General features: G+C 50.1%; 2 protein-coding genes across 2 annotated transcripts; both read left to right on the top strand.

Annotated features, from left to right (window-relative positions):
* Window positions 1-236: 236 nt before the first annotated feature.
* Window positions 237-8,787, top strand: MTA2 (metastasis associated 1 family member 2). The gene is made up of 18 exons (XM_019713923.2): window positions 237-711; window positions 1,410-1,477; window positions 1,847-1,940; window positions 3,532-3,649; window positions 3,782-3,845; window positions 4,029-4,146; window positions 4,435-4,537; window positions 4,725-4,824; window positions 4,994-5,182; window positions 5,287-5,361; window positions 5,473-5,531; window positions 5,707-5,804; window positions 5,927-6,066; window positions 6,338-6,566; window positions 6,760-6,849; window positions 7,282-7,400; window positions 7,613-7,761; window positions 7,973-8,787. Exons 1-18 carry the CDS (start codon window positions 684-686, stop codon window positions 8,136-8,138), a joined length of 2,007 nt encoding a protein of 668 aa, XP_019569482.1. The 5' UTR covers window positions 237-683; the 3' UTR covers window positions 8,139-8,787.
* A 1,587-nt stretch (window positions 8,788-10,374) lies between these two features.
* Window positions 10,375-22,080, top strand: TUT1 (terminal uridylyl transferase 1, U6 snRNA-specific). Its single transcript, XM_019713927.2, has 9 exons — window positions 10,375-10,539; window positions 11,982-12,172; window positions 17,127-17,442; window positions 17,625-17,725; window positions 18,771-19,234; window positions 19,829-19,938; window positions 20,081-20,191; window positions 20,372-20,464; window positions 20,869-22,080. The coding sequence occupies exons 1-9, from the start codon at window positions 10,458-10,460 to the stop codon at window positions 22,032-22,034; spliced, it is 2,634 nt and encodes an 877-aa protein (XP_019569486.2). The 5' UTR covers window positions 10,375-10,457; the 3' UTR covers window positions 22,035-22,080.
* Window positions 22,081-22,219: the final 139 nt, after the last annotated feature.

Below are 22,219 nucleotides of genomic sequence, written 5' to 3'. Positions count from 1 at the left end.
GGTAAGGGTGCGTAGACCATTCATGCAAATGACAGGCAAAGCCACTTGCAAATAACCCCGCGAAGTGCAGGCATGCGAGTCTTTCGGGGCCGCAGGAGGAGCGGCGTGGCTCCCGCGAGGAAAGAGTTAAGCCCAACTCCTCTCGGCGTCGGAGGAGGGGCGGAGCTGCAACGGAAATAACCGAGCGCGGGGCCCCGGTTGGCCGGAGGGAGCCGAACTGCTTCCGGAAGTGGCCGATCTGTGGGGTCTCGCTCTCCGACCTGAGTCGAGCGCCGGGCCTTGTTCTCCCGATCGACCGAAGGTGTTCCGGAAGGAGGCGAGCCCCGAGGCGGGCAGGGTCAGCCTTCCCCGCGGCCCGCAGAGCCCGAAGTGTGGGGCTCTGCGAGGGCGGGAGACTCCGGAACCTGGCTCTGGGCCGGCGGGAGCCGAGCTCGTTCCGGAAGAAGCCGAGCGCACCGGCGCCGGCCTCGGCGTCCCCGGTGTGAGGCAGTAGCAGCGGCGGCGACAGCGCTGACCGAGATGAACCGCGACGGCTGAGGCAGCGGAGGTGCCGGCTGCGCGGGCTTGACCGAGACTTCCGCGAAGCGCCAGCCCCACGCTCCGGGCTTCGTCTCGAACCGAGCCCTACCCCCCCGAGCCTCCCGGACCCCTTTGTGCGGCCGGAGGCGGCGGCGGGAACGGCCATGGCGGCCAACATGTACCGGGTGGGAGGTGAGTACTGGGCGCGGGGGCTGCGGGGCCCTGGGCGAGAGAGCCTCGGCCCCCGGCGGCGTGGTTCCGAGAGTGGACCGGAACCGGAACCGGGGGCACGGGGAGCGAGGGTGCGGGGACGGCGACGCGACCCGGCGCCGAGGCTCGCGGAGAGGCTGCGGGCAGCCCCGACGGCACTCTCAGGGTTGTGTGTGGGGTCCCCCGGGCCGGGGAGCGGGGCTTGGGAAAGTGGTTCCAAAGGAGCTGACAGGCAGGCAAGGGGCGCGAAGGGCCCGGGCGACCGCTTTGCCACTTGCGGGGGAGCCACCGGGAGGTTTCCTCTTCCCAGGCGTTATTGTGCGCCTCGGTTCACAAAGGTGGGGGCCTTGCGCTAGAGTGAACAATAATTGCTCCCTTCGCTGAGCCTAGGGTGCAACCCCATCGCCGAGTTGGTACTTCAGGGGAACCCCCTGCTTCTTGTTTCTTCCTTAAGGCTCACTTTTGAATGAAGGATCTGATTTTAGAACTAGGTGGCCAGGTGTAGGGGGCATCCCTTATTTTCTCTTAGTCTCTCCACTTCCACATTTCAGCGTCCTCTCTACCTGGACCCTTACCTACTTTTGGCCCTCCCAGGCCTGCTTTGGTCTCCTCCCATCCTAGTACTTTGGCTGTCCCGTCTTCTCCTGATTTTTTCGGTTCTTCCTCACCCCCTCCTACAGATTACGTCTATTTTGAGAACTCCTCCAGCAATCCTTACCTGGTTAGACGGATTGAGGAGCTCAACAAGGTGAGTGGGACAGAATCCACCCTCCAACCCCCCTTCCCCAAAGTGAACTCTGTTTTCTTAGGTCTCTAACTTCAGGTGGAAGGGGAGGGGGGGAGAGAAACCTATCCTAAGTACCTATTCATATTCATTCATTCATTTATTCATTCAATGTATTCAGGAAAGGCTGGCTATTAGAGCTTAGTGGGAACGTTAGTGTTCTAGCTCTTGTGGGCTAAAGAAAGAGGTTTGGACGTCTGTCCTTAAGTGTAAGTCTCATTCCTAATTTCTGGGTGTTTTCTACATCCCTTAGAAACTTATTGTTGTTAGTCTCTTCTTTGTGCATTTTTATTTTCAAATGACCGGTTTTCACTGCCATTTCCTCCCCCTTAGACTGCAAATGGAAATGTGGAGGCAAAGGTTGTGTGCCTTTTCCGGCGAAGGGATATTTCTGGTAGCCTCAACAGCCTGGCCGATAGTAATGCCAGTGAGTGTCTTTGTACCCCCACCCTCCCCTCCGCTCCCCTTCCTCCCCTTCCCTATGATCTGAGGCCCGGGCATGTCCCTGCAGGTGTTTCTCCTGGGTGCATGCCCAAGGTAGGGGTGTGAGTTTGGGGGTGGGAAATGCCTGTTCTGTGGAGGGAGGCCTGTTTTTAACCGTTGGATGGAAGCAGCGTGAAGAGACCATGATAAGGAGAGCCTGAACATGGCTTGTGTGTAAGTGTGTATAGGTGAATGGTGTGGGTAAAGAGATGATAGTATTTAAATAGGGCATGAGGAGGAGCTTTAGAGAAGCAGGACCATTGGGGACAGTTCTGGGTATGTTGGGACAATGGGTCATGGCCGAAGGTCAAGGTGAAGAAGCTGAAGCTGTACTTAGAAGCCTGCATAGCAGGGAAGCTTATTTTGTGCTCACCAGGTGGTGAGACTACATTGAAGGGACAGAATAGGACGTGAGGAAAGTTTTCTTGCCCTTCTTCCTCTTTCTCACCGCTCCTGTTTTCTCCTCTAGTCCATTTTATGTCTTTCTCTTTTCCTGTTGCCCTGTCTTCCTTCTCTGTATGCTTTCATGTTCTTTCAAAAAATATACCTCCTTCAGTTTTCTTTAGTGTCCTTTTCCTTTCCTGCTTTGAGTTTCCCCTTCTTCTTCTTCCTCCTTCCTAAATTATTTTCCTTCTTCCAGGCTGTTTTGGGCATGAAGGGGTTAAGGAGGAGCCGGGCCTACCAAGTTCTCTGGCCCTTTGGGGTTTCCAGGCCCATCTGGCAGGGGCTGACCTTGGCCTTGTCCAATCAGAAGGGGTGTGGGGGGGTGTGGGAGGTGTGGTCCCCCTCCTCTTAGCACAAGGTTTCCGGAGCGCACAGGCGAGGGGTGGAGCCTGCTGCCCCCCCCCCCCCCCCCAGGTTGGGAACAATGCACCAATGAGCCTGGGCCTGTGGCTGTTTTGCCCCTTCCCACTTTAGTTGGTGCCCAGCCAGGTTAACCCTTTCCACCAAGGTTTCAGGGCAAGTTAACACTTACTTGGGGAGGAACGTATTGGCACTGGCTTGAGAGGTGCTGTCCTTGAAAGCCCCACAAACTATTATTAGCCAAGTAGAAAGTGAGGGATAGTTAGGGTTGCCGGTGATGTTTAAGAGCAAAGAGTCTCCTGAACTCTGAAAAGAGGAACTGTTAACACAACTTCATGTGGTGTGTTTTTCATCTTACTGAGTTTCTGGATCTCAGGCTGGTTTAGCAAGAAAGAGACAAGTGTGATATTCTTGCTGGGCCTGGTGTGGGCAGATTTGTGCTTAATGAATGGTGTCTGAGCATTGGCACCTGGGTTTGGGACGGATTTCTGTGGCATTCTTCATTATCTCAGCAGCTCTTCCTCAGAGCATTAGTGCTGGAGAATTGGGAGCATCTCTGATGGGGCAGAGGGCCAAGCGTGAAAGCTGAGGGGGTGAGGGTATGGAAGGCAGATGCCTGGGGGTGTGGGAGAAACAGCTGAGACAGGAAGTATTCTCCTTGGGCTAGAGTGTCTGAGGTGGCTTCTTTCTGGATTAGTTTCTGACTGGTTTCTTCCTCCGGCATCTCTCAGGGGAGTTTGAGGAGGAATCAAAGCAGCCAGGGGTGTCGGAGCAGCAGCGACATCAGCTGAAGCACCGGGAGCTTTTCCTTTCTCGGCAGTTTGAGTCGTTACCAGCCACCCACATACGGTATGGGACAAGTGGGGCCGCTGTGGCCAGCAGGCCCTTATTTAGAAGATGGATAGGAGGGGTAGTGTACTGGGGATGCTGTGGAGAGGGCATGAGGAGCTCACCCAGGGTCTTCTGATCCCTCTCCTGTAGGGGAAAATGCAGTGTGACCCTCTTGAATGAGACTGATATCTTGAGCCAGTACCTGGAAAAGGAGGTGAGCAAGAGGTGTTGGGAGAAAAGGGAGGGGACTGGGCATTGCCCCCAAAGGCGAGAGGAAAGGAGGAGTGCGATGAGGTACAGGTTGACAGACTGCCTGTCTTGGGAACTCGGGGTGTACCCCACTGCCCATGCCTGTGAGGACTGCTGCCCTGCTTACCTCCTCTCTTCCCATCTCCAGGACTGCTTTTTTTACTCCCTGGTGTTTGACCCTGTACAGAAGACACTTCTAGCTGATCAGGGGGAGATCCGAGTTGGTTGCAAATACCAAGCTGAGATCCCAGACCGCCTGGCAGACGGTAAGCAATGGCATAGGCCGTGTGGCTCCTGGGTTATGTGACATCGTAGTCTCTGTGAGTCGTGTGCGCTGGCGTCGTGCAGTGCAGTCTGCGTGGCTCTATGCTGTGACCCTGACAAAATGAGACCTCAGGAACCTGGAAGGGGCGAGTGGGCACAGTTGGGAAGAGAAGCCTGAGAGTTGAGGTGGCTGATAGAATCCACTCAGGAGACGAGGACCCAGGTGCTGTTGCGAACGTCAAGACACCTGTTCTTCTCCTTTCCCTCTCCCCATGATGCCATCGCCCCAGGAGAATCTGATAACCGGAACCAGCAGAAGATGGAGATGAAAGTCTGGGATCCAGACAACCCTCTCACAGACCGGCAGATTGATCAGTTTCTCGTGGTGGCCCGGTGAGGGGTGGGTGGTTGGGGAAGATGGGCTGGGGGAGGTGTGGACATAGTTCTGAGTCCTGTTCTTAGAGGTGGGCATTATTTTTTTGTTGTTGGCATGGGTGTTTTCCTTTTTTCTCATCTGGCTTATTCCCTCAGCCCACTTGCGCTTTCCTCTTGCCTTCCTGACTTTTAACTTTTCTCCTAGAGCGGTGGGGACCTTTGCAAGAGCCCTAGATTGTAGCAGTTCCATTCGGCAGCCAAGCCTGCACATGAGTGCAGCCGCTGCCTCCCGAGATATCACCCTGGTGAGCAGAAGTTGGTGGGTAATTGGGCAGGCTGGGCTTTGTGGGGATCTGCAGGGCCTGGGGACAGGAGAGGAGGGTGTGTCTGAGCAAGTGGGTGCATTTAGAAAGTAAAAGCAGGGGAGCATGCTGAGGGTTTCAGGTCATCAGCAGTTTCCCACTTTCCCTGTAGTTTCACGCAATGGATACATTACAAAGAAATGGGTATGACCTGGCGAAGGCCATGTCAACGCTGGTGCCCCAGGGGGGGCCAGTGCTGTGTCGGGATGAGATGGAGGAATGGTCTGCCTCGGAGGCCATGCTGTTTGAGGAGGCCCTGGAGAAGTACGGGAAGGATTTCAATGATATTCGCCAGGACTTTGTAAGTGAATGGGGCTAGGAGGAGAAATGGAAGAGATGACAGGTGGGGGAACCAGGACCTGGGGCCAGACGCTAGCTCATCCTTCTACCCTCTGTCCCCCTCAGCTACCCTGGAAGTCACTTGCGAGCATAGTCCAGTTTTATTACATGTGGAAAACCACAGACCGCTATATTCAGCAGGTATGGTTTGGGCTGGGGAGACTGGACCAGAGGCCGCCTACTCACCTCTGCCTTTGAAGTTGATGCATCCTCCTGCTAAGATGCTCTGATCCTTCTCTTTCTTTCCTGCAGAAGAGATTGAAAGCTGCTGAAGCAGACAGCAAACTGAAACAGGTCTACATCCCCACCTAGTAAGTGTGATGGGTAGGGGAGCCTGGCATGTTTTCCTTTTCTTTCTCCAACCTGTGCTTTTTCCTCAGTGATTAGAGATGGGCAGGAGACAGGGTCAAATTATTATAGAGAGGAGTGGAAATGGATTCTTTCTCCTGAATTCTTTCCTTTTCTTCTCCTTCCTGCCCCTCTCAGCACCAAACCAAATCCTAACCAGATCATCTCTGTGGGCTCAAAACCTGGCATGAATGGGGCTGGATTCCAGAAGGGCCTGACTTGCGAGAGCTGCCACAGTGAGTTCCAGGGAGGGACAGCGATGTTGGGGGTGGTGAGAAGTCTGCTCTGGTCTGTGAACCTGAGGGGCTCAAATGGTATGTTTCCCCCTGACCTTGCATTCCTCTCGGTGCCCTGATAGCCACACAGTCTGCCCAGTGGTACGCCTGGGGCCCACCCAACATGCAGTGCCGCCTCTGTGCTTCCTGTTGGATCTACTGGAAGAAGTACGGGGGATTGAAGACCCCAACCCAGCTTGAGGGGGCTGCTCGGGGCACAACAGTAAGGACTGATGGGGGCAGGAAGGGGAGAGCAGTATTGACCATATTGACTGTGAGCTTTAGGTAAAGACCTGAACACCCAACTGCATGTATTGTGATAGTTTGGTGTGTGTGTGTGTGTGTGTGGGGGGGTATTGGATTGTGGTTTGGGAGTCAGGTAGGTAGGGATGGCAGTAAAGAGATCAGTCGGGAAAATTGCCCTCTGCAGAGAATGGAAGAAAGAAGGGAGCCTCAGTGTCCATCTGTTCCTCCCTTTTCCCGTGTCCTTCCAGGAGCCACACTCAAGGGGTCATTTGTCCAGACCTGAAGCCCAAAGTCTCTCCCCCTATACAACCAGCGCCAACCGGGCCAAGCTGCTGGCTAAGAACAGGCAAACATTCCTGCTCCAGACCACGAAGCTGACCCGTCTTGCCAGACGCATGTGTAGGGACCTGTTACAGCCGAGGAGGGCTGCCCGACGACCCTATGCCCCTATCAATGCCAATGCCATCAAGGCAGAGTGTAAGCTCAGGAGTGCTGGGGCCAGTGGCAGGGTCGGGGTTGGACTGGCGAGAGACCAGCGTTCCCTCTGGATGTTTAACACAGTAGGGATAGTAGGCCACAGGGCTTTGTTAAGAAATTAGACATGGCTCCTGGCCCCAGAAGAGGCCTGAACAGTGAAGCCCCTTGAAGAGCTTTCATCTTTGTTCTCCAGGCTCCATTCGACTTCCTAAGGCTGCCAAGACTCCACTGAAGATTCACCCTCTGGTGCGGCTGCCCCTGGCAACTATCGTCAAAGATCTGGGTATGGGATGGGGACCCAGTTAGGGTGCTATCAGTCTCTCAGTCCTTTTAGGATCAAAATCTCTCCCCTGCTTTTTTCTTTTCCATTCAGCCCTAAGAGAGTTAGCCTAACAAATGGTACTTTTGTAGGTTAATAATGTTTTCTCAGAAGCTATCCAGTATGACAATACTAATTTGACAAGATCACACTCCTGTGTGGTTTTTGAAATACTGTTTTAAGTTTTTGTGGATTCAAAAACTATACATGGATTTTCAACTGTGTGCTGTGTGGGGGGTCAGTACCCCTACCCCCCTGCATTGTTCAAGAGTAAACTGTATTGGTAATTGCTTGTCATTCCTCTTCCCTCATCATGAGTTTTGGGGATGCCCAGAAAAACTGCATAGAGAAAAGAAAGTGTGAAAGTTCTCTAACTTTTGCTTTTTTTCCTGGCAGTGGCCCAGGCACCTCTGAAACCAAAAACACCTCGGGGTACCAAGACACCAATCAACAGAAACCAGCTGACCCAGAACCGGGGGCTGGGGGGCATTATGGTGAAACGGGCCTATGAGACTGTGAGTTGACAGCCTGGAGTGGGCCAAGTGGAGTTGGGTGGGCTTTCATTTCTTTCTTTCTTTTTTTTTTTTTTAATTAAATTTATTGGGGTGACAATTGTTAGTAAAATTACATAGATTTCAGGTGTACAATTCTGTATTACATCATCTAGGGCTTTCATTTCTGATAGGAGTCTAAGAGTGCCATCTCGTGTTGTCCCACCCTTTTCCAGATGGCAGGGGCAGGGGTCCCCTTTTCTGCCAATGGAAGGCCTCTGGCCTCAGGGATTCGCTCAGGCTCACAGCCAGCAGCCAAGCGACAGAAACTAAACCCAGCTGATGCCCCCAATCCAGTTGTGTTTGTGGCCACAAAAGATACCAGGTAGGGAGCCCATCATGGGAGGGGCAGAGGTTGACAGCGCAGATTGGTGGGTGTGGGAAACAGGAGTATTTGAGCAAGACCAGATCCAGGAAGACTGGGTGCAGGGTGGGGATGCCAGGAAGGACTGGGCCAGAAGAACTGCTGTGTGGAACATGGGGTTTCACCCTGAGGAGCTTAGCCTGCTTCATTTCCTTCTTCTCTTCCTGGCCAGGGCCCTGCGGAAAGCTCTGACCCATCTGGAAATGCGCCGGGCTGCCCGCAGGCCCAACTTGCCCCTGAAGGTGAAGCCACCTCTGATTGCAGTGCGGCCCCCAGTCCCTCTACCTGCACCCTCACATCCTGCCAGCACTAATGAGCCCATTGTCCTGGAGGATTGAGCATCTATGGGGAAGGGAGGTGGGCTGAAAACTAGAGTGGATGCCCAGGGCACCCAGGTTCCCTTCCCTCTAAGTATCAAAGGGACTGAGGAGTGAGGGAGGGAGCAAGTGTTTGTCTTTGGAGGGGTTGGGCGCCCTCTGGTGTTACCACTTCAAGGCTTGTCCCCTTCCCATGCTTTTCTAAGCCTGGTGGTGGAAGGCCGGCTGCAGGAACTTAGCCCATTGTGGGAACCTAGCCTCTTTTGGTGGGTAGGACCCACAGTTGTCTTGGACAGTTTTAGGGGGAGGGTTTTTTAATTTTTTAAAAATTTTGCCTCCCTTTGTGAAAGGGGATGGGGGAGGGGAAGAGGAAACATCAGGTGGTGGTACCTGGTTGGGGGAGGGGGGTGTGCACTGCCATGACTGCTATGTCTTTTTTTTTTTTTCCCCTAATTGGGGGGTTCTCTTCCTGGGTGTCCTTAGGAAACTAAGGAGTTTGAGGCCCCTAAGCTGGCATCAACCGCAGCCTATGCTCGCTCTTTCCTTCCCTCCCATGTCCCCTCCGCCTTTTGTACGCCAATTCTCAGAAATAAAGATCTTTTGTCCGTTTTTTTAACCTCGGATTCTGTAATTGGTTCTTATAGTAACAAATAAAAAGCTGTTTTCTTCAGCTCCTCCTGGTTTGGCTGTTCTCTGTTATGGGTGTGTGTGTGGGAGGGGTGTCTTCGATTGGGAAAATAAAAGGACAAAGGACAATAAAGAACGTACAGATGGGGCTTGCTCTGGGAACAGCTAGCTTTATGAGATATGCAGCCTGGACATGCTGCCTGCTCCAGCAAGCTTTCTTGTGGGACCCAAACTGTTCCCCAGCTCCTGTGCTGCTGAGCACCATCTTGGCCCAGATTCACTCAAAGTAGTTGAGATGAGCTGGTTCTCTGGATGGCACGCCTCCATAGCAGGTGTGTGTGTGAGTGTGTGTGTGTGTGTGTGTGTGTGTGTGTATAGATGCTTCTTCCTCTATTTCCCAACTCTTAACGCCCCTCTCCTTTTACTCAAGGAATTCTGGGAGTTGGTGGAGGCCAGGACAAGACATAGCCCCGCTTATCTTACCACCTAACTTTGGTGTATTTGCACAGAGTGCTGCTTCATGATCCCCAAGGCCAGCCTCAGCAACTGCTTTAATATCAAGGCCCTCTCTAGCACTGTTCCTGCCTGTTTATGTTTGGGAGACAGATTAGACACCTGAGCTGGGCCCAATAGAAGCATCTTAGGAGACAGAACAAGTCTATTATGTGCTCCTTGGACACTTCCTTTAGAGATGGGGAACAGCCTCAGCAGTTGCGACTTGCTCAAGGTTACAGACCTTGAGAAGTCTGCCTCAGATCCACGGCTCTTTCCAGAATCCATGGCTGTGAGCTGATAACCACAGCAAAAGCTGCTTAGCCCATCTGACAGTCCTCTCTGTCTCATGGTACCTGTTCCTAGGGCCTCCCCAGCTCCCTTACTCTCCCGATCATGAGCTTACACCTGTACTGTCGCGATGAACTGACCACTATACCAGTCTGGGGGAAAGCAGCACTTTCCCTTCCAGTGTCTTTACTCAGTTGCCACCATAGTAGTTTCCGTCGCATTTCTTGAAGTGGTCCTGGCGCCTCATGAGTGCACTCCATGCAACCCACTGTTGCAGAAGGAAAGCCTGGCTCACCTGGACCGCAGCGATCTGGCTGTATCCCCTTGGAAGGTGACCTGTGGGGACAGAGCTCCCCAACCAGGCTTGGGAAGCCGTCGCAGAACAGCTGTTTGGGGGGAGGACGGAGGGCAGAGGGAGAAATTAAGCCCTGAGGAGGTTGGAAGTCCAGAGACAACTCGGGGCTTCGTGGAGGCTGGTCATCCACATTTATACGCCAGGTAAACATGGGGTTGAGGATACAGCCGCGCAGGTCTCTACCGCCCCGTGAAGTAGGGCACAACCTGGCCAACACCACCAGCGACGAAACGGCCGGCTGTCAACCCGGCCCTGGCCACTGTGGCTGCTCTTATGAATATTCATGATTCTTTGAGCCAATGAGCGTCTGCACAGCTCAGCACGCCAATTGGCTTACCGCATGCAGATAAGCATCATAGATGGGCGGCTTTTCCTAAAGCCCACAGAGCGTTAACACGGGTTGGAAACGGAACTGAGTCGAAGGAACGTGGTTTCCGGAGGAGTGTGCGCTCACTTAGCAGATTCTACGTCATTTCCTGTCGGGCTGGCGGAAGTTGCTTCTGAGCGCGTTGCGACTTGGAAGAGTTCCGGTGGTGGCAGAAGTGGTTGCACTTGGTTGGAACCGGGGAGTTGCGATGGCGGCCTTGGATTCGGATGTCGAATCGCTGCCGCGTGGGGCTTTCCGCTGCTGCCTCTGCCACATCACTACAGCCAACCGTAAGCGGTGGCTAGTGAGGGGGTGGGTGGTTGTGGACTTCCGTCTTTGGGTCCTAGCGAAAGTTAAGGTAACAGGTCATCGTTTTTGTCAGATGGGTTGCTAGAGTCACTCACCTCCGTTTTCACTCCGCCAGTCCCAAGTATCCGAAATCTCCACGACGAAAGTTTCGTTGTTGTATTCCCTCTTTAACCGTCATCTATTGGACATCCCCATGGTGCCTGGTTTTCTGCTAGGCTCGAGGGTGGGGAGATGGAGAGACAATTTCAATGCCCTAAATAGGTTTGGGGAGCTGTGGGGTCACAGAGAAGGTCGTAATGAAGTCAGGAAGTCCTACAGAGGACCTACCCAGAGGCAGGGATGGGTGGGTGAAGTAGCATGGCGCGCATGACTGGGAAGGTGGGTATGGAAAAGTTGATAAGATCGTTGTATGACAGCGCAAGGGGTTCAGGAAAACCCCAAATTACACTTTTGAAGTCTGGAATCATATTTTCTAAACAGGCTCTTCCGTTCTTCTTTTTCTGTGTGAATGGCACTACTGCTGTTTGTTCAGTAGGACCAGCCAGAAGCCCAGGATAGTCTTCCCTGGCCCCACATGTGCATTGGTGACATCAAGCAGCTAACTCAAAATGTAACAAAAATAATGACAGCTCCACTTCTCCCACATTCACCATATGCTGGACTCTGCCAAGTGCTGCGTATGAATAATACCTATTTGTTATGTACTATTATTATCTTGATTTTATAGCTGAAGAAACTGATGTACAGAGAGGTTAGTAAGTCGCCCAAGATCTTACACAATTTGACAGAGCTGGCATTTGAACTTGGGCAGTGTGGCTTCAGATCTTGCACTTGTAATCTTTATACCATACTCAGGGATGATCCATGGGAAATAGTCTAGAGTCCTGATATATTTAGTTCTATACTCCTATATGACTTGGGTAAGTTACTTGTTAATTTTGTTACAATTTTCAGGTATTCTTTTACCTAGCACTTACAGATTTTTTTTTCCTTTTCTTCCCCAAATATGTGTCCAATTTTATTTCTAATATTTTCTTATGTTTTTTTTTTAAATTACAGTTTATTGGGGTGACAATTGTTAGTAAAGTTACGTAGGTTTCAGGTGTACAATTCCGCAATTCATCATCTATATAGCACATTGTGTGTTCACCACCCAGAGTCAGTTCCCCTTCCATCACCATATATTTGATACAGATGGTTTAAGAAATGCTTGTAGTGTAGTCAGTCTTCCACTTAGAATGCACTGTACTTGTAGACAATGGACAAGAGAGGAAGGTGAAAGGAGCCAGGACTCTGTTTATTTAAAGGTCACACTTTCTATGTGTTGGAAGGATCAGTAGGATTTAGGTATGCAGAGAACAAAGTCGGGACAGATACACTGAAGAGTGGTTTGGATGTTTTTGTTTCACTTTTGTCTTTGCAGGACCCAGCCTAGATGCCCACCTGGGAGGCCGGAAACACCGGCATCTGGTACAACTCCGAGCTGCCCGGAAGGCCCAGGGACTGCGAAGTGTGTTTGTCAGTGGCTTTCCCCGGAATGTAGATTCTACTCAGCTCTCTGAGTACTTCCAGGCATTTGGACCTGTGGCCAGTGTCGTCATGGATAAGGACAAGGTACAGTGAATGGCTCTGAGAATAAAGAATGAGTCAGGTGTGCCACATACCAAAAGATACGAGAAAGGGAGAAACCAGGAGTCGCTTTTCGCTAGTTCCTAATGTTGCTTGTCCGTGGTGAACATTACGTTATTTGGACTAGTCCAGCTTTGTGAGCAGCTTCCCCTCCCCAACTTGAATTCTCTCAGTTCACCAGTGTTATTCGTTGGGGCACTTGTTGGTCATTCATTTATTCATTCAATTTTTTATTTGCCAGATACTTATTAAGTGCTAACTTTGTACTAGGCACTAGAGCTGCATTCTGAGTAGCAAATATGATAGATGTGGTGCCTGCTCGCATAAAACTTACAGTCTAGACAATTAAATGAGTGGAGAAAGTAAACAGTTAAATGAGTAATTACAGTGAAGTGGGTGCTTTAAAACCACACCATAGGGAGACCCATCCTAACCCTACAAGAGACCAGTTTGTAAACCAGCTAGCAGTTTATTAACTTATTCTGAGAGGTACTGAGGTTACCTGGTCAGAACACCCTATCCTCTGGACAGTGCTGGGCAAACAAGCTTGTGCTTTGTGGTTCTTTTTGTCTTGTTTCCATGCAGACCTTTTGTCATGGTCTCTTTAGTCCTTGAAAAAAGTTCACTGCTGCAGTAGTGTGTCCTGTGACCATATTGTTGTTCTGAGGCTGCAGTCTGGTTGTGTAGGCATGGCTTAGGTGATCCCAAATCTCCTTAGCATTCCAAGCCTTCTTTTAGAGTGGGGAGGGGTCTGTTTCTCTCAGGGATTTCATTAACCCACGATGGCTTAAACAAAAGCGGTTCAATTGTTCTCTTATAACAAGAAGTCCAGACCTGGGCAGTCCAGGGTTTTGCTGTTTTCCTGCTCTGTTATTATTGGCATGTGGCTCTTAACTTCATAGATGTGATAATGCTGTTTCCATCTCTTCATCCACGAAGAAGGGGCAGGTTGAAGGGCAGAGTGTGAAAGGCTAGTGCCAGCTGAGTCTGACCACCATCCCACCCCCGTTGTCTTTATTTTCCAGGAAAATAACCTTTTCCAGAGACCTCTTCAGTAGATTTCTCATTGGCCAGAACTCTATCACATGATTGCACCTAATTACAGGCAAGCCTGGGAAATGAAATTATTTTAGCTGGGCACTTTGCCCTTCTGAACAAAATCCGGATTCTGTCAGTAAAGAAGAAAGGGACAATGTATGTGGAGTGGGCAGCTGACAGTGTCTGCCCCAGGTTACTTCCTTAGAAAGCTCAGTGTCCTCATTTTTGTTCATATTTATTTCAATTAGAAAGCATGATCTTTTCCTGAATTTAAACCTCAAGTTTCCGAGGCTTCTAATTATTATAACAATAATTACTAAAATTTTTATTGAGCAGTTATTATGTACAGTTATGTGCTAACTTTTTCCTTCCTTCTTCTGCCTCCCCCCCGCCCTCCACTCTGGTTCAAGCCGTTGTTTCTCAGTCTAGTTGTGTAGGACACAGCTCCCTGGCCCATGCTGGTGTGATGAGCCTTGCGCTCCCCCAGCTGAGGCAGTCGGTTGCCGGTCGTCGGTCGGCTGATCACAGTGGCTGCCAGCTGCTCACATTGGCTGCCGGCCACTCAAGCTGGCCACTGGCCGCTCCTGGCAGCACATAGCAGCACAGTGGCCCGCGGCAGCCCACAGCAGCCCAGCTCCAGGGAGAGCCATCGTTCACAATCTTAGCTGTAGAGGGTGCAGCTCACTGGCCCATGTGGGAATCAAACCGGCGACCTCGTTAGGAGCGTGATGCTCCAACCACCTGAGCCACTGGGCCAGCCCCATGCTATTTTATATACAATATCTCATTTAATCTACCCAACATTTCCTTCAGGGAGATCATCACTGGGAACTTGGATATTTGGGGTTTGAGCCCCTGCTTGGGAGGCAGTCACAAATTACTTCTCTGAGTTTTAGTTTCTTAATTTTTAAAATGGGAACAATAATACATGTCTTGTAGGAGTCTTATGAGACTTAGCAATTGTTTATGTGAACTACTTGGTTTAAAATAAGCCCTTGGGAAGTGGTAGCTGTAGTTGGGGATGCTGGTATTGAGAGGAGAAAAATAGCTAGGACACAGGCTTCTGAATCTTCTAATTCTGCCATCCCTGACGCCTTCTACGGGGTTCTCGAGGGAAATACGTGCACAAAGACAAGGACAGGCTAAGAGACACCGAGTTTCTAGCTGGGGCTTTGGTCGCAAACTTGGGGTTGAACCACAGTGTGGTGAGCTGTGTGATTTCTCAGAGTCAGAAAATTAGTCTGGGCAGGTCCAAGTGGCTGTTTTTCGCCTTGGTTTCACTTTGGTTCTTTGCTGTCTTTGGCATAAGGGTGGAAGTGAGGGTAGGAAGGGCACTCCCCCCTGCTTTTATTTTCATTTGAGATATGACTTAGGCAGCATAAAATTCACCCTTTTAAAGTATACAATTCAGTGGTTGTTCATGATATCTGTGGGGGAAACGTTCCAAGACCCCCGGTGGATGCTTGAAATGGCAGATAGTACCAAACCCTGTCTATACAGTTGACCCTTGAACAGCATGGGTTTGAACTGCAATGGTCATTTGTACTGCGCAGGTCAAGTGAAAAAAACCTGTGTGTAAGTGGACCTGCTTATTTAAAACCCGCGTTGCTCAAGGGTTAACTATACTATGTCTTTCCTGTACATACATACCTGTGGTAAAGTTTAATTTACAAATTAGGCACAGTAAGAGATTAACAACAGTGATTAACAATAAAATAGAACAGTTATAATACAGAGGGTGCCAAAAAAATGTTTTAAGAAAGGAAAAACATTTTAAGAGCGGAAAAAACTATATTAAAATTATAATAATATATACTGATAACAAAAGATGAATACAAGTCATGTTTGACTTCTGCAATTATAAGAGATGCTCAAAGTGTAATTACACTATCAGTGTAATTTTTTACACTATCAGTGTAATTTTTTTTCTTTTTTTAAAGATTTTATTGCGGAAGGGGAACAGGACTTTATTGGGGAACAGTGTGTACTTCCAGGACTTTTTTCCAAGTCAAGTTGTTGTCCTTTCAATCTTAGCTGTGGAGGGTGCCGTTCAGCTTCAAGTTGTTGTCCTTTCAGTCTTAGTTGTAGAGGACACAGCTCAGCTCCAGGTCCAGTTGCCATTGCTAGTTGCAAGGGGTGCAGCCCACCATCCTTTGCGGGAGTCGAACCAGCAACCTGTGGTTGAGAGGATGCCCTCCAACCAACTGAGCCATCAGGGAGCTCAGTGGCAGCTCAGCTCAAGGTGCCGTGTTCAATTTTAGTTGCAGGGGGCGCTGCCCACCATCCCTTGCGGGACTCGAGGAGTTGAACCGGCAACCTTGTGGTTGAGAGCCCACTGGCCCATGTGGGAATCGAACCGGCAGCCTTTGGAGTTAGGAGCATGGAGCTTCAACTGCCTGAGCCACCGGGCTGGCCCCATCAGTGTAATTTTAATAGTTTTTTCCTTTTTTAAAATGTGTATACATTTTTTTGGTACCCTCTGTATACTGTAATAAAAGTTATATCAATATGGCATTATTAAGTAGAATAAGGGTGACTTGAACACAAGCACTGATAACCACTACTGATAACTTGAGATGGTTACTAAGTGACTAACAGGAAGGTAGCATATACAGTGTGACTGTGTGGACAAAGGGAGCATTTACATTGTGGGTGGGACAGAGTGGGGCAGGTGGCACAGAATGAGATTTCATCATGCTACTCAGAATGGCATGAAATTGAAAACTTATAAATTGTTTATTTCTTAAATTTTCCATTTAGTATGTTCAGACTGCAGGTAACTGAAACCTCGGAAAGTGAAATCTCGGGTAAGGGGCAATTATTGTATTAACAAGGCTCTGCAACCGTTTCTACTGTCTAATTCTAGAGTGTTTTCATCACCCCACAAAGAAACTGCATATCCATTATTAGTCATTCCCCATCCATGATTCAGGCCTGTGTGCAGGTGAGGCTGTCGCCCTGGTTAATTTTTGTGTATGGTGTGAGGTAGGGGTCCACCATCAGTGTTTTGCATGTGGCTATCCACGTGTCCCAGCACCATGTGTTGAGAAGACTATTCTTTCATCATTAAATGGTCTCTGCACCCTTGTTGACAATCAGGTGACCATAGACACACAGGTTTATTTCTGGAGTCTCAATTACATTTCCTTCATCAGCATGTCTGTCTTTATGCTAGTATCACACTGTCTTGATTACTGTAAAGGGTACCTTTTTATAAGCAGGAGGAGGCTCTAGCTTTGCCACTGAAGAGAATACAGAAGATGTAGGTTTTGGCCCTAAAGCAGTCATAGTTTTCCTACTCCTGCTAACAGTTCAGCTTAAAAAAAAAAAAAAGATATATACATATATATGTGTGTGTGTGTATATATATATATGTATACACACACATACATGCATATATATATATATATATATATATATATATATATATATATATATATATATATATTTATTCCATTGAATATTGTTGAACTCAGCCATATCATAGCGGCATGGTTATCATTTTGCTGTTGTTCCTTTGTGGGTAGGGTTTATATGTTTATATTTACACCTAGCACAGTGTTCATTACATGGATTCTTAATAAATTTTAAAAGAGTCTAAAGCAGGAAAAGTTAGGGGATGGGTATAACCAGTAAAGTCATGTCATTGGGAAGAGTAGCGGACAACGAAATAGGTAAAATGTGATTTTCAGAGGCTGACTGGGGTGAGAGTAGTGTGTGTGGGATGCAAGTGAGGAAAATAATTGCTTTTCTAAATATGTTCCCTGTTGTTACAGAAACAGCAAGCGAATGTTCCCAATTTATACGGTAGTCCCCCTTTCAGAATTCTCGCCCACTGTCAGACCATGTGTTTGGATTCTCGGTTGCAAAACCATCATCTCTGCCCGTTGTGGTTTGCCAGGGAGTGTTTGCCATCGTGGAGATGGGAGACGTGGGTGCCCGGGAAGCTGTCCTGTCACAGCCTCAGCATAGCCTGGGAGGACATCGCTTGCGCGTCCGACCACGGGAGCAGAAAGAGTTCCAGAGCCCAGCCTCCAAATCCCCCAAAGGAGCGGCCCTCGACAGTCACCAGCTGGCCACAGCACTAGCTGAGGCCCCAGATGTGGGAGCACAAATGGTGAAGCTGGTGGGGCTGAGGGAGCTGTCTGAGGCTGAGCGGCAGCTTCGGAGCCTTGTGGTGACCCTGATGCAGGAGGTCTTCACAGAGTTCTTTCCCGGTGAGCCACCTTCCTCACTGTGGCTGAGCCCACCCCGTCCTTCCCTGCCCCGTCTGCATCCCCAGTCCTCCCTCAGCTAGAGGTGTTTATTTGGTTGCTCTTTCATCTTTGTGCCCTGTTATGTTCTTCCACCCCTTAGCCCCCCAATGTCTCCTGACCTTTATTCTCTGCTCGGCACCCAGGCTGTGTGATCCATCCTTTTGGCTCTTCCATAAATAGCTTTGACGTCCATGGCTGTGATCTTGACCTCTTCCTGGATCTGGGTGACTTGGAAGAGCTCCAGGTAAGTGAAGAGGGAGCAGCTGGGAACAGTCAGTAGGAATGGTCATGTGACTCCGCGTGAGCACCTTCCCACTCACCTGTTAAATGGGGCTAATAGGACCGGCCTGAAAGGTTATTGTAATTGGAGAGATGTGAATGTGGATGTGTATAAGGTAGGACGGAATAGAGTTGGCACGAGATTGATGGCATTTGTAACAGGAGAAAAACCAGATTTCAGAATGGCATGGATAGTATCTTACTTTAGATAAAAATATATATATAACAAGACATACAATAAGGTAATTTGGGGGTTATGTTTTTGCTTAAGGGTTTTCTAACAACTAATGTACAGATCCTGCTTTTGGAATACAAAAGGGTTATTTTTTTTTTAAAAAGATTTTATTTTTTAGAGTTTTAGGTTCATAGCAAAATTGAGTAGAAAGTATAAAGTTCCCATATGACTCCTGCCTCACAAAAAGGGTTAATTTTAAAATAAAATTTCTTTTATTCTCTCTTTCTCTCTCCACACACACACACACACACACACACACACACACAATTTATATTTCCTGAATCATTTGAGAGTAGGTTGCATACGTCACGCCTTTACCCCTTAATATCCCAGTGTGTATTACCTAAGAACCAAGGTAATATTCTAGTGGGTTACTACAGTACCATTATCAAGTTGAGGAAACATTACACTGGTAGAAGTGTAAAACATTACAAGACTTTAATCCAGTCTGTACTCCAGTTTTGTCAGCTGCCCTGACAGTAGACTATTGTGTTGTCTCTAGTTTTCTTTCATCTAAAGTAGTTCCTCTGCCTTTTTTTGTCTTTCATGACAATGACATTTTTATAGAATACAGACTATTTATTTTATGACTTTAAAAAGGTATTTTTAATTAAAAAAAATATTGTGAGGATTAAATGAGTTACCATGTGTAAAGCCCTTAGAATAGGGCCTGGCATGTAATAAGTAGTAGGTCATAGGTATATCCTGGGGACGAGACTGTTCCCAGTTAGGGGGCAGCAGGAGAGGCATTCACTCAGTTCTTTTCTATCCACAGCCAGCCCCAAAGGCTCCAGAGTCCCCATCCTTGGACTCGGCCCTTGCATCCCCACTGGACCCTCAAGCCTGCACCCCAGCCTCCCCTCCAGACTCTCAGCCTCCAGATTCTCCTCAAGACTCAGAAGCCCTGGACTTTGAAATCCCTTCCTCCTCCCAGGCACCCCACACTCCGGACTCAGCTTTGGCCTCTGAGACCCTTGCTTCTCCCCAGTCCCTGCCTCCAGCCTCACCACTGCAGGAGGACCGGGGAGAGGGGGACCTGGGCAAGGCTCTGGAGCTAGCAGAGGCTCTGAAGGGCGAGAAAACAGAGCAGGGAGCCATGCTGGAGTTGGTGGGATCCATTCTTCGTGGCTGTGTCCCTGGAGTGTACCGAGTCCAAAATGTGCCCTCTGCCCGATGCCCTGTGGTCAAGTTCTGCCACCGGCCTTCAGGTCTCCACGGTGACATCTCCCTCAGTAACCGGTACTGTTGTTTAGGGGGGCATTGGGGAAGGCAAGCTGAGCGTTCTGGGGTGGCTGAAGAGGGAGCCCTGGTGGGGGAGCTCCTGCACCTGCCAAGCCTCAAGATTATCCTTGTTTGGACCCATCCCTCTTTCTGCCACTCATCTCCTGCCTGTCTTCCATGTCAATGGAAAGTGTCTTTTTTAGGATACTATTTTTAAGGGATTTAGAAAAGAGTTCCATGGTTAAGTAAGTTTGGGAAATACTAAGTTAAACACAAATAGGTTTCTTCCTTCCCTCCTCCTCCCCCACTTCCTCTTTCTCTTTTCCTTTTTCCCTCTCTTTCTCCTTTCCTCCCCTTCTCCCTCCCTTCCTGTCTTTGTTTCTTTGCATAGTAAAGGCTCTGAGCAGGCTTATATTAATAATAACACGCTCTGAATGTCCGAGACGGGCATATAGGATGTCGTGTTCTTTGTACAGCCTCTCACAAGACCACTGTGTCAGCAAACACTTAGGAAACCCTCTCTGGCCCCCGTTACAGTCTGGACTGGGAGCTGGGGGTCATAGGTTCAGAGCGTTCCTGAGCCCTAACATCCTCGTCTCCTCTTTGTCCCAGGCTGGCCCTGCATAACTCCCGCTTCCTGAGTCTCTGCTCTGAGCTGGATGAGCGAGTACGGCCTCTCGTGTACACCCTCCGCTGCTGGGCTCAGGGTCGAGGGCTAGCAGGTGAGAGTCAGGACAGAGCTGGGGCTGAGTTGGTGTCGGGCAAAGAAGGGAGGCAAATACAGGAACCAGGATTGAGAAAAACTGCCAAGGAGGGGATCGGAAGCACCTCTAATCTAACTGGAATTATTGATTATTTACCCAGGGAGTGGCCCCCTTCTCAATAACTACGCCCTGACCTTGCTCGTGATCTATTTCCTTCAGACCAGGGACCCTCCTGTGTTGCCCACTGTGTCCCAACTCACCCAGAAAGCAGGTACAGCGGCCGGCCTCCTCCCTCTATGTCATTAGCTTCATCTCTTCTCTTCCTCGTCTTACCCACCCTGCGTTACCCTGGGAAGGAGAGCTCTGCTATCCCCCTCATTTCCATCCCTCACCCTTCTTTCCCTCAATCTTCCTGCTTCCAGGCTGACCCTCACCTTTTTCTCTTTCACAGGAGAGGGTGAACAGGTGGAGGTTGATGGCTGGGACTGTAGTTTCCCCAGGGATGCCTCGAGACTGGAGCCCAGCACCAATCAGGAGCCCCTGAGTGAGTTTGGGGAGCCCACAGAGGACTAATAAATAACGTTGATCGTAACAGGGGGTAACACAGTTATTGTGTGCCAGACATGGTTCTCACAGTAGCCTTGGGGGACAGCTAGTGTTGTTACTGCCATTTCACACGTGAAGAAACCATGCCTTAGAGTAATTAAGTGGCTTACCCAAGGTTACACTGCTAGCAGAGGGAAGGAGTAGCATCTGGGAAATGACGTTGCTGGGGACACAGGGAGAGCTTGGCCTCATGTTTATGGGGATCAGAGGAGCCTGGCTTCTGGCACTGTTCTGAGCCACTTAGAAGGGAAAACGAAAGTCCTGCTAAGGGAATGGCTCTGGTTCAGGGTCTGTCTCAGTTCTGGCCTCTCAGTAACCCCTTTTCCTGGTCTTGTCCTCCAGGTTCCCTGCTAGCCCAGTTCTTCTCCTGCGTCTCTTCTTGGGATCTTCGTGGCTCACTGCTCTCCCTGCGGGAGGGTCGGGCACTGCCTGTGGCAGGGGGCCTGCCCTCTGATCTCTGGGAGGGTCTGCGCCTCGGCCCCATGAATCTCCAGGACCCCTTTGACCTGAGTCACAATGTGGCAGCCAATGTAACCAGCCGGGTAGCTGGGCGGTTACAGAACTGCTGCCGAGTAGCAGCCAATTACTGCAGAAGCCTCCAGTACCAGCACCGTTCCTCCCGGGGTCGGGACTGGGGGCTGCTCCCCCTTCTGCAGCCGAGCTCCCCTAGTTCCCTGCTGTCTGCAACACCCATCCCCTTACCCCCTGCTCCCTTTATCCAGCTCACTGCTGGCCTGGTCCAGGTGTTCAGAGAAGCATTGGGGTGCCATATAGAACAGGGAACCAAGAGACTGCGGTCAGAGGGAGGTAGAAATGGAGATTCTCCCCAGGGAGGGTCAAGCAAAAGACTGAAACTAGACAGACAGAAAACAAGCTGTGAGGAGAGGCAGGAGGAGCAGCAGGGATGTACGGGGGAGCATGGCGAAGATGGGGTGGAAGAAATGGTTGTAGAGATTGGAGAGTCAGTGGAGGACTGGGCCATGCAGAGCCCTGGGCAGCCAGGGGAGCCTTCCCTGATGGCTGGAAAGCACCTCGCCACTGGAGGACAGGAGCAGTCAGGCCATGCAGCGCTGGCCGAGCAGGGGCCCAAAGGACCAGAGGCAGTCCGAGAAGGATCCCAGGGTGGGACAGGGAAGGGGGCATCACTCTCCTCAGTGAGCTGGCGCTGTGCCTTGTGGCACCGAGTGTGGCAGGGGCGGCGGCGTGCCCGGAGACGCCTGCAGCAGCAAACCAAGGAAGGAGGCAGAGGTGGTGCTGGCACGGGAGTAGAGTGGCTGGCGACTGAGGCTCGGGTAACCCAGGAACTGAGAGGACCAAGCAGTGCTGAACAGAGGCCAGAGACTGAGCCGCTCCTGACCTTTGTGGCGTCTGCTTCCCAGGCTGACCAGACTCTCACTGTGACCCCACTCCAGGATTCCCAAGGCCTGTTTCCTGATCTCCATCATTTCTTACAGGTTTTCCTCCCTCAAGCCCTTCGAAATCTTCTCGAGTCAAGACAGGGGCCCTAAAGGGCAATTAAGCTGCTAGTTTAATAAACACTACGGTTTCCTCTAATTTCCACCTGGTAATGCTTCCACCTCGTACTTCCCCTCCCCAGACCTTAATACAGCCTTCTCAGAGGTGCCTTCTCTGGCCACCCCAAAATAGGTCTCAGCCTGTTTCCTTCTTACTATTTATCACAACTTGCGGGGAG

The sequence above is a fragment of the Rhinolophus sinicus genome, linkage group LG06, assembly GCF_036562045.2.
Source record: "Rhinolophus sinicus isolate RSC01 linkage group LG06, ASM3656204v1, whole genome shotgun sequence".
Taxonomy (NCBI): Eukaryota; Metazoa; Chordata; class Mammalia; order Chiroptera; family Rhinolophidae; genus Rhinolophus; species Rhinolophus sinicus.
Note: the sequence above shows the minus strand (reverse complement) of the source record. Positions and strands in the feature narration are given on the sequence as shown.